The sequence below is a fragment of the Setaria viridis genome, chromosome 2 (genome assembly GCF_005286985.2).
Source record: "Setaria viridis chromosome 2, Setaria_viridis_v4.0, whole genome shotgun sequence".
In the NCBI taxonomy this organism is placed as follows: domain Eukaryota; kingdom Viridiplantae; phylum Streptophyta; class Magnoliopsida; order Poales; family Poaceae; genus Setaria; species Setaria viridis.
This window is the reverse complement of record NC_048264.2, coordinates 47,183,814-47,201,008: the sequence shown is the minus strand read 5'-3', so window position 1 is coordinate 47,201,008 and position 17,195 is coordinate 47,183,814. Positions and strand designations below refer to the sequence as shown.

General features: G+C 46.8%; 2 protein-coding genes across 2 annotated transcripts; one reads left to right on the top strand and one right to left on the bottom strand.

The window, feature by feature from the left end:
- The first annotated feature begins 2,705 nt into the window (after positions 1-2,705).
- LOC117843807 (cyclic dof factor 1) lies at positions 2,706-6,214 on the top strand. The gene is made up of 2 exons (XM_034724522.2): positions 2,706-2,865; positions 4,556-6,214. The coding sequence occupies exons 1-2, from the start codon at positions 2,782-2,784 to the stop codon at positions 5,921-5,923; spliced, it is 1,452 nt and encodes a 483-aa protein (XP_034580413.1). The 5' UTR covers positions 2,706-2,781; the 3' UTR covers positions 5,924-6,214.
- A 1,441-nt stretch (positions 6,215-7,655) lies between these two features.
- On the bottom strand, positions 7,656-9,934 carry LOC117842924 (WUSCHEL-related homeobox 11). Its single transcript, XM_034723449.2, has 3 exons — positions 9,149-9,934; positions 8,277-8,452; positions 7,656-8,093 (listed from the first exon to the last, which is right to left on the bottom strand). The coding sequence occupies exons 1-3, from the start codon at positions 9,747-9,749 to the stop codon at positions 8,079-8,081; spliced, it is 792 nt and encodes a 263-aa protein (XP_034579340.1). The 5' UTR covers positions 9,750-9,934; the 3' UTR covers positions 7,656-8,078.
- Positions 9,935-17,195: the final 7,261 nt, after the last annotated feature.

The window sequence follows — 17,195 nt, the reverse complement described above, 5'->3', positions numbered from 1 at the left end:
ATGCATGCTTCTTGTTGTTTGTGGTGGAACAATCCCCTGTTGTGTTTCCGTCCATGGCCATCTTCCCTCTACTGGTCTCTTTCTCACCTTTTTCTTCATTTCTGAGCATTGTTTCTTTGACTGATAACTACTAGATCTCTGCAATAAAATATATGAGGTTGTAGCATGCATCGGATGTTTGGCACGAACATGAGTTTGAAGCATGATATTTCAACAGCAACCTTTTTTATTTTCTTTGCCGTACTTGGCAGAATTGATTTCTGATTGGCCATGTTTCATCCACTAGTCTCTTTCTCACCCTTTTCAGTCATTTTGGGCATTTGTTTCTCTGACAGACACTCCATAACTGTTATATAGATTTGACACAAAGTGTCGATCGAGGCAATGATGACCGAAGACGAGTTCAGCTGTCTTCGTGTAACTGGAGCATATTTGTCATTTGCATGGCATCATGTATTACCGTAGCCTAACTACAAACTACTCCCTCCGTTTCAAATCTAAGGTCGTTTCAAATTTAAGATCATTTTAACTTTTTTAAGTTTATAAATGTTTGTATGCATCTAGACATACACTACATTTAGGTGCATAGCAAAAACTATGCACCTAGAAAAGCCAAAACGACCTACAATTTGGGACGGGGAGTACTATGTAAGCACCTTGTTAAAATGTAAGTGAATTATCCATATTCTACTATTAGTTTAGTCTTTTGGTGCATCACGTACCATGTTGACGTGCAAGTGAAATACTCGCATTTTTCCTATTAACTTATTAACTTATTTGTTTGGGTTGAACTGATTGTCACATGCAATGGTATTGGGTCAAAGGTCTAAAGTTTGGAGTCCTAACAGGGTAAAATACAAATGAATTCCCCAACATTTCCCTTTAAACCAACTTTTTTGGGTTGAAATACATCCATGTAAGATTTTTTTTTGATGTAATGCGTGCAGTGTATATGGTCTCGTCTTTATTTTTTTGGATCACAAAAAGTGTAAAGATGGACCACTGTACTGCACCATGGTCCATGTGAGTATGTGATCAGTACACCTGCTGCAAGTTGCAATGTGGAAATTGTATATTTGATGTCTATTGCAACGGCCAACAAATGGCAGCAGAGCAAAAGATCTTTTTTTGTGTGGCTGCAAGGGTTGCCAGCGTGGATGTGGATATCATATGTGTCCATGTGTAAGCGCAGGCAGTCGAATTGTGCCAAAAAGGTCTGAAATGATTTTGCACGGAGCAACCAAAGGCCGTCGTCTGCTTTGAAATCTGAGACAACCGTGGCCTTGTCGGCTACATGCATGTTGCCCAGGTTGCTCAGAGACCTCAGAGTCAAGCTGGAAATGCCCGGCCTTTTCAGCCAGCTTGGAGCTTGCCGTCCATCCAGGGCATTATCCGGATGGAGGGCCATAATGTCCACGGCTGGCCTAACAAGTTGCCGCAACATCCTTCAAGACGTATGTTACTTGTCTGATCAAGTTACATAGCAGTTTTACATAGAAGTTTTGCAAAAGAAAAGGTACACAGTGTATCTCTAGGTCAATGTTGGATAACCTTGACAAGCATAGATGTAATGCAAGCAAAATTGACGGCAAGAGTAAATTTTCAAGTTGATAAAAACACTTTAACATGGTGAGCATTTGCCATGACATTCTAAGAGGTCCTTTTTCTTTTTGCAATGTTTCTTAGTACGTAGGTAAGGTTTGCATGAGAGCAAGAATTGCTACTGAAAAGATCATGAGAAAGAAAATGAATTCCAAAGAGGGAGGCATGAGGGCAAGAGTAGTGGCCCATGTGTAGCTCCATAACCAAAAGCACTAATAAAAGCGGAAAGCTCCTTTTGCCGGCCTCATTACTTTTCTTCCACAAAGCGCACCAATTCTCTGCGCAGTCACGGACACGTGGGCCAACGGCTCGTCCGGACCTACCTGACATGGACGTGCGCTTTCCGGGGGAAGCAAGAAACAACGGCTTTGGCGGAAGGGGAATTTCGCCGGCCGCGGGCGTCTGGTACGTGCACCCGGCGTTCCTACACGGGTGATTTGGCGCGCGCGGGCACCACGCTGGGTGAACTCGTGGCCCAGGATTGCTCTCCGCCCGCTGACTAGGACCCAACCGGCCCAGTCGGTCTCGCCCGGTAAAGAAAACCACTGGAGTCTGTTTGTTAAAACCACCCCTTTGTTATTCCATAATAACCATATTTATCTATACTACTTAATTGTAGCACACCCTATATAAAATCTTATCCGCAAGATATATATTTGCCAGTTGTCCTCGATTCTGCTCTAAGAGTGAGCTCATTCTCTGTACTACGAATGACCACAACCACATGTACATCTCATTTACTCTACTTTCTCAAGATTGTTGCACACGATGTTTACCGTAGTTGACTTGTAAATTTTAGTAATGTTATTATATCAACGAATCGCACTAAAATCAAAGCATGACAGTTCGCTTTATTTTAGGTTTAGGGTACACGATCAACCAACCGTTACTCATTATTTTAAATAGTAAAAAGAAAACGAGCATGTACCACGCAACCAATTCTAATATCTTTAGATCCATATAATGCTCTTAAGAGATAAACTTTTCTTTTCAGAAAAATATTATTAAGCACAAAACTTCACATCATCAGGATCCGACCCGTTAGAAAAAACAGGACCACTGTGCAATTCCAGGAATAGTACAGGGGCGTTGTTGCACGAACGTGTGACACAAATTGGGCAAATCTTTTTCCCCTTTCTGGCGTCGCCAACTCCACTTGTCGGATCTTGCCCGTATGGTATGGAGCTCGCCGGAGCCGCGTCCCCTCGGTCGCCGGAATCCCACGTGGCGCCGCCCCGCCCGCCGCCGCAGCCGCCGGAGAAGGTGAGCTCGCGCGACTTCGCACCCTTCTCTCCTGATTCCTCGTCAAAACCTACTCTGTTTCCCCCTTTCAGTTCATCGTCTTCTGTACCCTTCCTTTCGACGATTTGGTTTGAGGAAAAAAAGTCACGGTTTTTATATTCCAAGCATATTTGCAAAGTTTTCTTCTCCAATACTTGCAACCGCTCCAATTGATGAAGTTGTGAGGAACTGCATCTCTGTGCCTCTGCCCCTGTAGAGTCAGAAAGTTTGCCGATAGTCCTAGTAGTACTGCAAGATATGGTCTGATTGCCCCTCTGCCTGCTGATTATTTTTGCTGATTCTACGGAGATCAGTCTAGGCTAGCTAAGCATCATGGAAAACTACTGTTGGATTAAGCTGGCTGGTGCAATTGCAAGAGGCTGATTTTCGGGTTGTGTTTTGCGACAACGAAAAGCTATGCTTCAACTTATGCAGACAGAAGATCGTATTTTTGTAATGGATAGCCCCATGAGTGAACTTTTATTCCCCTCTCAAGTACTCGTTACGTGATTTCTTGATGTGGCTACCCATCCGGTTCTGTAGAACGCGAGTATTTCTAAACAGCTTGGATTAGGCAGGACTCGATTCTATCTAGATGGAAATCCCGCATCGAGTTTACTCTTGTGATGCAAAACTGCTCTTATGCTGTCAGTTTGTATTTTTGCAGTTTCTTGTTTTTGTTGGTGGTGAGTGGTGACCAGTCTTGGTCTCCTGGATAGGCAGATGCTTCTACTTCAAGTCAAAAATTTTGATTCCATAGAGCTAAAGCTGCTGTTATATCTTGGTTTGGATCCACAGGCATTTATGGGGCATCGGATACAGTTGGCCCAGAGTGCTGAATTGATTGAACTTAAATTCCCCAAAATACTGAAACAAAATAGGTCTAAAACTTGCACCCGAAATGCAGTTACTAGAGTTAGCGATGGCAAACTGAGTCCGAGGAATAACGACCATAAGATTATACCAAACATTCCTGGTTTCCACTACACTGTATCCAAGCAAAAGTTCTGTCAATGATACTGTACAATAGAGATTGGTTAATTGCAATGAGAGTAGAGTAATACCATCATCGCCCTTATCTTTATGGAATATGATACACCACTTAAGTATATCTGATTCACCTTCAAAGCAAACTAATATGTTCTCTGAGAAAGTGAGAACATTTGAAGTTCCAAAATGTAGGTCGTTTTGACTTTTCTAGATACATAGACTTTGTTATGCATCTAGACATAACCTTATACTTAGGTGCATAGCAAAATCTATGTATCTAAAAAAGCCAACACGACCTACATTTTGGAACGGAGGGAATAAGATGTTAAGGCAAGCAAACTAATCTGTGCTCTGAGAATACTTGAACTTTAGCCTATTAAGCTGCTCCTCTTTTACAGAATAAGATGTTAAGGTTTGCTTAGCTGACAATTTTTAGCACGTCAAAGATAATCACTGACTTTAGCGAAGAGGGTACCATAATTGTGTGCTTTCTAGGGCTCTAGGCAAACACTCAGTATGGCTTTAGATATAAACTATATGACTATATGAGCATTGTGCTTCTAGTCCTTGGATTCCTAGAGTTTAGTGATTGGCCTTTTTTTCCTTACAGAACATTATTTATGCATATTATAAAACACATTTCAATGCATCTTATTTTACTTAACCTTCATGTATTTGTCAGGATGCATGCGAAGATACAGGGGACATGAGTATGGCTGTGGAAAAGCCATGCACACGTCAGGAGGTAGACCTTGGTCAGACAAATAGATCTAGCCTTAACAGTTCCAGTGAGTGTGAGAATCAGGCAGCCAGCAATGACGAAATGACTGGATCAGAGTCCAATTTGGAGACAGCCAAGACCGAGGGCGATGTATCGAATGGAGAGAAGGTCCTGAAGAAACCAGATAAAATCCTGCCATGTCCCCGTTGCAACAGCATGGATACAAAGTTCTGTTACTACAACAACTACAACATTAAGCAACCAAGGCATTTTTGCAAGAGCTGTCAGAGGTACTGGACTGCAGGTGGAAGCATGAGAAATATTCCTGTTGGTGCTGGTAGGCGCAAGAGCAAGAGCTCCAGTGCTAATTGCCGCAGCATATTGATTCCAGGCAGTAGTGTAGCCACTCCTGCGGGAGAGGCTGCCCTCTTTCCATTGTCTATCAATGGAAATCAAGCAGCAGTTAACTTTGGGCCTGATTCCCCTCTCTGCAACTCCATGGCCTCTGTGCTGAAGATTGGAGGGGAGCAGAGTAAGAATGCCAACCCTGCCTCAACAGCTCAGCCCAGAAATGGAGAAACCCAGACGTGCCCAGCTTCTACGACAGCATCAGACGGTCCTCGTAGTGAATCTCATAAAGGAGCAGTGAGTGCACATCAAAATGGAGTTGTTGGGCATGGCAACGGGGTCACTTCCATTCATCCCATACCATTCTTCCCTGGTCCTCCCTTTGTGTACCCATGGAGTCCAGCATGGAATGGCATTCCCGCCTTGGCAGCACCGGTATGCCCAGCCCCAGCAGAAGCAGCAAATTCTTCAGAAAATGGCAACAGTAGTTGTAATGCTCAATGGAATGTGCCACCAATGGTGCCAGTACTGCCACCAGGATTCTGTGGTCCACCCTTTCCAGTTCCGGTAATGCCATCTTCAGTTTGGCCATTCATTACGCCTTGGGCTAACGGAGCATGGAGCACGCCATGGCTCGGACCTAGCTCTAGCGTGCCAGCATCATCTCCCACAAGCAGCAGCACATGTTCAGATAGCAGCTCTCCTGTCCTTGGGAAACACTCGAGGGACTCCAGACCTCAAGGTGATGAGAAGGCAGAAAGATGCCTGTGGATTCCGAAGACACTTCGGATCGACGACCCTGATGAAGCTGCAAAGAGTTCAATCTGGACCACACTTGGGATTGAACCCGGTGAGCGAGGCATGTTCAGACCATTCCAGTCCAAACCTGAAGGCCGGGAGCAGATCTCCAGCTCCGCTAAAGTCCTGCAGGCAAATCCAGCGGCTCTATCGCGCTCGCAATCTTTTCAGGAGAAAACGTGATATGATCAAACCTGTGTGATATTATTGAAAGACGCTATATTAAGAAAAATTATATATTCTGTACAATGATTGGCGGCGTAGGTGCTGCTAATGTCCAAGGCAGCACACACCCGTACTGTTGGAAGAGTATTTGTTCTCAACATATATCCCAGTGATTTGCTCGTAGAGCATGCACCAACATATGGGGGTCATGGTAAGGTTTGGAGCATGTGTTTGGTTGTACAAGAATAATTGTTAATAGCTTCCCCTGAATCATTAATTGTATTACGCTGATCCTTCAGCAGTGCAGTATATGGCCACGGTATATTATAATTCCCTGTTTAGGGGACAGTGTTGAGAAGAAAACTATCCCTGACACGAGGCTTAACTCTGAAGAGAGATGGTTAGCAGTTCCGTACTGTAGACTGTACTTGATGTGTAATTGTGTATTGTTGTTCCTTTTTGCTTTTTTTGGGCTTGTGACCTTGTGTGTACTTAAGACTGGGATTTCTCAACCTCACATGTAATGAGTGATGAGCACTGACTGAATTCGTAGTACTGAATAAGCTTCAGAAGATGCTGCCCGGCCTGTCCCGGGTCGTCTAGAACTACTAACGCTTCCGTTGCCTTTTCAGACTTGTGTGGCGGTTAGTTGGGATGCCCCTGTATTTTTACTCCATTGTGCTGGTTCCCTTTATGTATATCAACATCCGCGCTCAAGTCTCAAGTCGTAAAGCTAGCTTTGTGATTCCGTAGCGTCATTGGAGAGCTGGCAAGTGACTGGGTGCATCGAACGCCGTGCCCCCTGTATGCGTGCTCCATCATGCTCCACCACCTTTCGTCGTGCTAGGGTTTGCGTTACATTGCATAACCTGCTACGCCACTGGTGACCGAGATGGATGGTTTGGCTTTGAGCTTATTTTTAGAGCACCTCGGCGCTTAGAGAAATGATTGCTTCTTCTGCAATTCAGGTTCGGATACTGAACTCCGGCAAAGACAGTGCTTGTCTCTAACCGAAAAGGCTGGTTGTCCACTAAAGCACACTCTCCCTGAAGCGGTAGTCAAGTAGCTTGTTTGATCCCAGAGCGTGGCATCGTCAGCACTCGGTTTTTAAAACCGACAAGTACAGTTGTTTAGGCAGGGGTCACTGGGATCTGCAGCCAGTTTTTGATGTGGTCCTCAAGTGTTAGGCAGAAAGCAAAATTAACCAAGGGAAGCATGCAGAAATAGAGACGATGCCTGTACCTTGTCCACGATCACCAACAAGTTGTCGTAATGCCAGGAAAACAAAATCATTCCATTTATCACATGTGCTAATTAATCCCAGCCGGAAAGGGAAGGGAAGAGACTGAAGGGCTACTGGTGTAGGTAGCTAGCGACTCTGCTGGTTGGTGATTGGTGAAGCTGCCGGCCGGGCGGGGTCGGCAGGCAGATCCAACAGGCAGGCATCAGGCTCGGAATGCGGGCGGGTGACGATGCAGGGGTGTTGGAATGGACACGCGGTGCGCTCCTTTTGGTGGGCAGGGGCGGTGAGCAGTGACCTCGCCACTTGCGCTCGACACGTCCGCGCCGCCGACCGCCGTGAGCCCCAGCTGGCCGATCTCACCGGCGACATGCATCCATGTTCATGATGAGAGCCATTTTTCGATTGAGAGCCAGTAACGTACTGGTAAGTAGTAGTAGTACAATTAACAGTTCAAAGAATAAGGACTCTGATGGGCGATGGCCACCGATGGACTCTGATGCACGCACATCATCAGAAACTGTTGGCAAATAATGGTTCCTTCCAATGATATATGACTCAAATATATGATTGATTACACATAGATGGATGGAAATGTGATGTGGATGCACATATATGTAGTACTATATCTCTCTAGTATATCGATCATGTCGTCCCTGCTTGCTGTTTATATACTGCCCGTATCCATGCATGCACGCATGCCTGCCTGCCTGCCTGCCTGAATAATTCCATCACACACGTCTCGGTATACCCTCCATGTCAGAGCTAGATGACCAGCAGCTAGGTAGCTGCAGCCTGACGACGCGTGCACATATCCTACCTACTAGGTGTACGTAGCTAGCTTGCAAGCTCCTGATGATCGTCTGGCACTTTGCAGTACGCAGCAAGATGCATCTATCTCCGAGAATAGCATCCAAGAATGCGCCGTGCTGGCTAGCCCCTCGTCACCTGTCGAGATTAATTAATTACGAAACAAAACAACAAATCAGTGATGAAATGCTTCGCATCAAATGTGTGGTTGATCGATTGCAACAGTTAGTTAATGTGTCCTGGATAAGAAATGATCGAACAAGATCGATCAACAAGATGTATGCTGCTGCAAATTGCATGCCATGGAGTAGCGGTACTGACCAGGAAGTAGCTCTCGCCCATCTGCAGGCTCTGCATGAGGACGCCGTACTCGTTGACGGGGAGGAGGCCGCCGGTGGAGTGGACTAGCATCACGTCCTGCCCAAACATCGACCGCAGGTCGATCGGGCCCCGGGGAACCTCCGTCGCCACGCCATTGATGAACACCGTCATGCTCCCTGCATGCATGTATATGTGCAGTTGCGAAATCATCAAGTTCCATCTTAGCTAGCTTGGATCGGATGATGAACAACCACTTAATAACTATATCCTATATATGTTCAGGACATGCGTAAGAGACACATGTTATTTTTTTTTAAGATCCGATACACATGTTATTTGTTGGCATGCTAAGCTAGCTACTAATACTGTTAGTATATTGCATGCACGCATGCGTAAAGCTTCTAAGCAGCATTATTGTATACTCCTACTGCATAACAGTACAAGCAGTCTTGTCTGAATTAGCTAGCAGGTGGGAGTATGATATTATGAGAGCTTCCATCCGGTCAAAGACTACATCATCCCTCCCCTTCCTCTCCAATTAACTTCCTGTGCTGTCAACTGTGATTGATACTGTCAGTAATCCTTCCCATTGGCACCCAAGAGAACAAGTACTAAACGAGACTACTACACCAAAACAAGATTGCTATATATGCGACATGATCTCATGTCTTGCATGCAAGCAGATCCGGATCGGAAGTGCTATATATGGCAGTAATAAAGAGATAATTATAAGAGAATTATCATAAGGTTTGTCCGATCCTGAACTCCTGCAATTGTAGAACCCAAGCCCATGATGACTGCGGAAAACCAAGCTCGATCCATGGAAATTGAGCGACAAAACATGCATGCATGGATCGACCGGCGGCGCTCACCTGGCTGGCACGAGTAGTAAAGCTGCTGGTGCTGCTGCTGCTGCGACACGGCCGCCGCCGCAGACGAGCCGGAGCCACCGCCGTCCGCATAGCCCATCTGCCGCGATATGGCGAACAGGTCGTCGCCGCCCCCGCAGTCCAGGTCCCCCATCATCCCCGCGGACGACGGCGGCCACGACGCGGACGCGGACGAGCCGTAGGCCGCGCCGTGCGCGAACATCCCCATCGTCGACGAGGCCGCCGAGCCGGCGTGGCCCGGAGCGAGGCCGGCGCCGCCGCTCGTGGGCGGCGATCCCGACGAGGACGAGGATCCCGTGGCTGCCGCCGCGGCCGCGGCCGCCTGCGCCTGCGCCTGCAGCTGGCGCTGGCGCCGGCGTGAGCGGGAGCGGCGGTTCTGGAACCAGTAGAAGACGTTGGCGTCGCCGACGGCGCCGAAGCGCTCGAGCAGCTTGCGGATGCGGACGGTCTCGTCCTTGGGCGGGTTCACCATCCCGCTGTTAAAGATGGACTCGAGGATGAGTATCTGCTCCGGCTTGGGCGTCCACCGCGACCGCACCGGCTCCGCCGCCGCGTGCCGCTCGGGGCTCAGGCCGCCTTCCATGGCACCGACTGCTGCAGGTTCGTTGGAACCAGGATGATGATGTGATGTTTGTTTCGTCTGGCTGTGTGCTGCTGCTTTGGTCTCTCTGCCCAGTGACCTGCACTACACTATATATGACGCAAGCAGGGAGAGAAGAGGCCGGAGACAGTGTTGCGTGCTACTTCCACACTAATGCGTTGCTGCGAGTGGGAAGCTCCTACTTATATAGGACATCCAGAGGGCTGCCTTCTTACAGGTGCAATGGAATGTCCCTTTTCAGAGGAATTTTTCTTTTCTGGCCAAGCTAAGGATTGTAGCTTGCATATGTGGTTGTTTTTTCTTTTCCTTTTTTGAGTGAAAGAACAGTAGCATATGTGTCTTGATGTACTTGATATGGAGTGGTGGTTGTTTGCACCAACTTCCTAGTGGCGGATCTAGGATTCAAGGGAGGGGGGGTTATTTTTCTCTTCTTCCTCCTTCATCCTCTCTTTCTCTTCTTCCTCCTCCTTATCCTTGGCTATTTTTTTTTGTGTGTGTGGGTGGGGGGAGGGGGTGTTCTCCATGGGCTGCGGGCTCTAGCCTCCACGCTGAATCCGTCCCTGCTTAATCCGGTATAGGGATTGTATGTGTTTGCCAAATGAAAACTTGACATTGTGTATCATCACACTTGCACTAACTTGAAGTAGAACTTCTAGTAGTTCAATGTATAATTTATGACGCTCATTCTTGTTGCAATGGATTAGTGTTTGATTTGCAAACAACGGTTCCATAGACAATTTATTTATTTATTCTATTTTTTCAGTACTTACAACTAATTACACATATCTCTCTCCACAAGTGTTTTCATATGCAATAAACCCTAAACGACGGCCAATCTTTGTATAATTGATTATTAGGGGACAAAAGCTAGGATAGGCAGCCTTTTGCTGAGGCCTCTAAGCTCTTTGGCCAGGCCGTCCTCCAACTCTAGCGAGAACTAACGTGCTGAAATTCGAATTGAACCGGTTGAGTCCATTTGTCAGAATGATCCAATATTAGAGATAGTACCGGAGAGGAGACTCATCCGAATGCGGAAACTCATCCGAACTGGATGGAGCAGCTAGCCACCCTGAGTCATCTTCATATCCCTTTATCCTCCTACATTTTGATATCCTGCGTAGTATCCATTTCATCCCTTGATCGATCCTCCTCCAATTCTCACCTTACCTATTCTCCGATATGAATCTCAATGCTTGCAAATGAACAAATCTTGCGAGCACTTTGTCGAGGTGAAATCGGATTGTTAGTTCTCCACCTGGTGCTGCGGTGAGTGTTCTCTAGCTAATAAAAGGAACTGACCTGAATTAATGCACATGAAAGATTAGGTTTGGCACCGATGGACAACACAATGTGTTGCGTTCCCACGAGTTAACACGAGGCTACGCGGGAGGTTTATGTGTCGCCCGTGTAAAGAAATACTACATGGGAGGTTGTTTTGGCTTTTTTAGGTGCATAATTTTTTTATGCAGTTAGATACGATGTAGATCTAGAACTTAAAAAAATCAAAACGACCTGCAACCTGAAACGGGGAGGAGGGCGTGGCCACGCATGCAAGTCGTCTGCCGTAGCAGAAGCAGGTCAAGATGAGCCCTTTGTTTTTAGAAACCGGGGGGCAGCAAGATAAGGCTTTTCTATCTATGCGTACGGATCGGAGCAGAGGATGGTATTTGTCATTGTGTTTGTCCTGGCCACCGATAGATCATTCCTTTGCTTAGAGTGGAGGTGTTCCGAGGAAGCAGTACGCCATGCATGGACGTATGCACAGTCGCACAGTGCATGTAGAATAGTAAGAAGAAGCGTAGGCAGCAGGGGCAGGGCGAGAGAGATGGTGGATGGAGAGGCAGGGTCCAAAGCACATGTGGGCGTGCTGGGAGAAGGAAAGGAGCCGGGGAACACATGTGCCCCACGGTTTGGCTTGCATTGACCTTTGGCCAAGCCCAAAGCCGAGAGCTTTTTCTTTCCTTTTCGGCATCCATCTTCTCTAATACTTGAATGAATCATAGAGCTAATCGTCGCCGCTTCCTTGGGTAAGTTGGGTTGGGTCGGCGCGCACCGGGATCGAGCGAAGCAGAGGCAGAGCACGTCGCGACGCGCGGAAGGAGGGAAGGGGCCGGCAAGAGCAGCGACCCCCCTGGGTCTGGGTGGCGGCGGCGGTGGCATCGGAACGTGGCTGGCCTGCCCGCGCGTCAGTGTGTCATGTGTAGTCAACCGACAGTCTACCTTCCTTCGTCTGCTCATCTGCGACGATAGACGGTGGTGGCCTGGTGGGTAAGGAGAAAGACAAGGAAATCCTGCGCATGCTCTCGCTCACGACGTACGTCACCCAAGCATTCATGTGACCCAAACACCAGAGTCCTTCCTTTCCTTGGGCGTTAGTCCTTCCTTACCGTGTGTGCATCATCTCGACATGGCATGCTCTGCTGGTGCTGGGAGGAGGAAGAAAGAATCTAGCATCCATGGAGCTAGCTGTGCTGAAAGATTCTCTCCTCTGTTGACCAGTCCAACTTACCGACGTGCGAGCGTGGTGTGGAATCTCCGAGCAAGCGAAGTACTCGTAGCAGCGGCCAACTCCTCGCAAGTCGCAGGAGAGAGAGAGACCCGATCCCCCGGCCATAGGAGGGTCGGAAGTAGGAAGAGAATAAAGAAATTGCGTGATTGGTCGAATCGTTCGGTTCCGCCCAGCCGCTTCCGGCTTTCCGATGCGCCACCTGCCCTGCTTCCTCCTCCCCCTCCCCTCATGACGGAATCTTCTCCTTCTCCTTCCTAGTTGCATGGCATTCCTATGTCTGTGATGATTGACACCCCCACCCCACAAAAAAAGAAGCTACTGCCGATCGATGGATTGGGCGCCGAATGCACTTGCCTAGCTACGTGGTGGAGCTGCCGACCGATGCTTTCACGCACCAGACCAGCAGAGATCATTCGTACTAGATGCAATGCAAATGCTCTTGATCATTGCGCACATGCATATAACTCTGGCCTGGAACAACTAACAACGTGTCCTCGCCAAGCCAGCTTTGGAATACTATGATTGCAGAGCCCATTCCTGAAATGCAGCACCTGCCGGTAACGTGTCATCGGGTGCACGGATATGATAGACGGGCAGTCTAAAGTAGCAGCCGCCGGCCAGGGCGGCATCCATCACAATCACATCGGTCGGTTCAGACTCAGACGACGGATTTCGGCGCTGTTCGAGTGCTGAGTGGGGCGACCGACCCAGACACGGACAGCGGCCGGAAAGGAAAAGGGAACTCCCTTCCTCTCCGGCTCTCCCTGCGTCTCGTCTCCAGCAGCCACCGCAACTTGCAACACTACACTAGACTAGCTACGCTTTGCTCCATCTCAAAAAAAAATGTAATCTCAGCCAAACCAAATCAATCATGCACACCTGCCTAACGCCTCACCTTTTTGCTGCTACCAGTAGTAGGGTGGAGCACATTTTACTCCACAGTTCGGGGATATATAAAGTACGTGGTAATAATCAATACGCCATGGCCCTGGAAACAAGGGCACCCAGGTAGATCAACATCATGATCATATGCCTGCATTCTCTATAGTTTCTTGATCGACATACAGGGATTTTTACACGTCAGGGTTCGTCCTTTTGTTCTCAAAAAGCCCGCCACAATCAACTTGCTAGGCCTTGTTCATATCCATTGTATCATCTCAGTATACAATTTGAGCTATACAATGCAACAACATAACAATTAACAATATGCAAAAAAGAAATTTATAACCAAAGGTTGGGTTGGAACGTCTAACTACAGGCAACTCCAACAGGATGGCCATCTGCCTCTCGAAACTAAAATTTGGCAAGTCTGAACCATCCGGCTTGCCGATTGTTCCCTCGTACTTGCCAAACTTGGCAAACGAATTGAGCTTGCTAAATGTGGGAAATAGAGAAGTTGTTGTAGTGCGACATGGAGAGGCTGATGGAGTAGATGGAGAGTAAAAATTTTTAGAGAGAAAAATGGATGTTGGAATTTGGAGTGTGGAAAATAAATAGTCTGTTGGAACGTGCAACTCAGTATGTTGAGAAATCTTTTTGGCAAGTTAGAGAGTCAAATGAAGAGCTAAAAATAGCCATACTGTTGGAGTTGCTCTAAAATTCAACTTATTGATGTATTACCATAACAAATTTACGAATAACCACTCCAATATGTATATGATACATTGTCCCAATCATTGGTTGCCTGTAACAGTGTTATTAAACAAAAACTAGTAGGGAAGCTAGCATGAGCTTTAACTATTGTTCCAACTACTCGACCTCGTGAGCCATCTTTGTTTTGAGTCCCTATCATCAGTTAAAATAAATTATAGTGCTTACCGACATATAATATCGCTGTAATAACATGTTGCAACTTTGCAAAGCATATACCACTCTAAAGACTGGGTAGTTTAGCTACCGAATTTTTTTACACTTGTAAAGAGCTAGGGACGCGCCAGTAGTGGACTTGCCACCAACTTATTATGTGCATGGCCAAGATGAAAACAAGGAGGAGCTAGCATGTATTGGCTTCATGTTGTAGCTACTAACCTAATGCTTTAGGCTGTCACACTGCTGATGAACCTTTGTATTAGGGGTGCATAATGATGTTAATCAGAACAATCTATCGGTGCGTAGCTAGCTAATGCCTTTTTAGCAAACAAGTAGGTAGGTTTTCTGTTAAAATTTCAGCGTTCTTAAATATAATTAAGCTGCGTATATAGTAGAGATGTTAGAAAACGACCCCAAGAAGAAGAGCATCCGTGGGCCGTGGCTCGTGTATCATGACAAAGCCAATAATAAGCCAGGAGACAAGTAGAAACTATTTAAATATAATTGCACGCATGATGTTGCGGAATTGCCCAACTGATCAATAATTCATTGGAGCACTAGCAAATATTTCAGAAGCTAGCTAGCACGCAGCTCTGCCGGAAGCCTAAAGCCACAGTTTAAAATCTGCTACATACTTAAGTAGTTGAACACGGCGGCAAACAGGATCCAACAAGGAAAGAAAAAAGAGAAAATCAGGAGACAGAAAGTGGTAGAAAACAGAGAGGATGAGAATCTAGTATAAGTGCGTGTTCATGCATGCATTCTTCCTTTACAGCTACGATCGAGCAACATTATGTTCTTCGGAAAGATTCCCCTTGGGGAATACCGAGATTGTACCACCCTCGAATCGCATGTCATTAAAAGATTTTGCAGAGCATTCGACAGTTCGTTGTTGTTGTTCTTGTCCGTATGAATCGAGCAACATTAATCAGTGATGACCAGTGGTACAAGATTAGCATTACTTTCCTTGGGGTCAAAATAATTAACAAATAAAGATTGATGAGCAATGGTGATTGGGATGGATGGATCGTCGGTCATGATCTTGTCTCATCCTAGCAGGGGCAGTGGCATTGTTGCAGGGTCCAAGTGAAGGCAACAAGACACGGCACGAGGCGGTGTCGCGTCCAGACACCACGCACGCACACCAGAAGATCGATGGAGGACCAAGGAACAGCCGGCGAAGCAAGTGCGCCGCGGCCTACTACTACTACTCACTAGAAAGCCAGAAAGGATCATCGGCTAACCCGACCCGTCTTAACCCGTAAAAGTAATGTTGTGTGGGTTAAACAGTTTCCGGGTTAGGCCCGTAACATCCAAAACGGGTTGGAACCCCATTCCTAGGTTAGGATCTGCTGGCGGCGGCGGTTTTGGTCTATTTGAACTAAGACCTTGTTACAGTTAGGGCCAATTTTTAATAAGTATCTAATTGTCTATTCTATATTGCTGCTGAAACTGATAAAATGTTGATTTTACAGATGGCTTATATAATACTATTGCCTGGTTCCACTATAAATGTCTCTTTACCAATGCTTGCTCGACGCTGTTGTTCTATTGTGTTTATTTGAACTGCTTCATTTTGCATATCATTGTTGTCATTAAAACTTAGTTGGCCAATTCCTTTTGAAATCTTTTCCCGCTTTGCAGTGGTCTTGCTAAATGCTAACAGCTTAGTTAGAGCTCTGTTATTCATATAGTAGCTTTACAAGATCAAAACTGCAAGTGGCCCTTGTTTCCAAAAGAAACAACCAGTAGGTGAGCCGATCACCAGGTTCCCTGACTGTCAGATTGATAAGAGTCATCTTGCTCAAAAGATTGACAGTGTCACGGATCCATTCTTTCCCTTGCTCTGTTTCCAAAAAAAAACAGGGGGCATGGCTTGATTTGAATTTTGAATTGACGAGTGACTGTCTTCTCTATTTTTATTGTCTTATAGGCTGATTGTCTATAATTGAAGATGCATTCTTGTTCCTGTCACTTACCAAGTGAATACGTTAGAATGGAAGTCTCTCAAGCAACAATGGAAGCCTCTCATTTAGCACTATGATGGATAATTAGTGATATAAACTGAGTGGTTGTTTATTGTAATAATTTTATTTTGTAGCATATAGTGTTACTACTAGATGCGCACTGCAGATTTGGACAAGGCCTTAATGGCGAATGGCCTGGGTATTACATTAGTAAAGGCATTAACTTGAGTGAACACGGTCTATTCTCTGAACAAGGGAAGAAATATTAACTGATGAAGCTAGCAGTCAGGAAATCTCCGGTCAAAGGGTAAGGCAGCAGCAGCCTGCGAATTGATTTCCAAATCAACTAAACCGTTAAACCAGTCAGTCCAACCCGCTTAACCACCACTACTATATATCATACATATCAAACCAACCCTGACAAACCGTCCACTGACGGATTGGGCTCAAAAACCACCGCTATGAGTGAACAGGCCTACTCGCCGGGGTACCCACCGGCTGCGCCCCAAAAGCGAGACCGGCAGCGCCGTGCCATGTCTAGGCTGGGAGAGTTTATTAGCGAGAGAGCCGGAGGCCGGAGGAGAGGAAAGGGACATGACAGCGTGGCTGTTCCCTGAAAGCGGAGTAGAGTGTGCAACCCGACAAATCGGAGTATTCTACTGCTCTGCTACGAGCAGTATAGTACTCCGTATGTCTTGTGCTCTCCTGTCGCCGTTCCTAACTTTTGCTGGTCAGGTCAGCCGACGCTGCCTGGCCTAATGTGTCCACCACTCTGCCTGCCTGACGACGTGGGAATGGATGGGCGACAATGGTAAGCACAGACAGAGACAGAGCGCGTCTCATCGCATCGCATTACCTGGACCTGGAGGTGGAGCGCGTCTCGTCGCATCGCATTACCTTACCTGCACGCACGGCACGATCGAGCACGACATATGTCCAAGTTCAGAACACCGTCGTCGATGCTTCTTCTTCTCCTCTCAGCCTGCCTGCCAGCAGCAACGTTCACCATCGGCTTGCCTGGCTGTCACCCGAGTCCATGTGGTCTGTTTAGCAGCTAGCCGTCGGCGCGGGCGGGTGGCTCCGGGAGCATCTCGGCGATCGCTGTCTACCCCTGGCCTCTTGGCCTCTTCACCTGGCAACAAC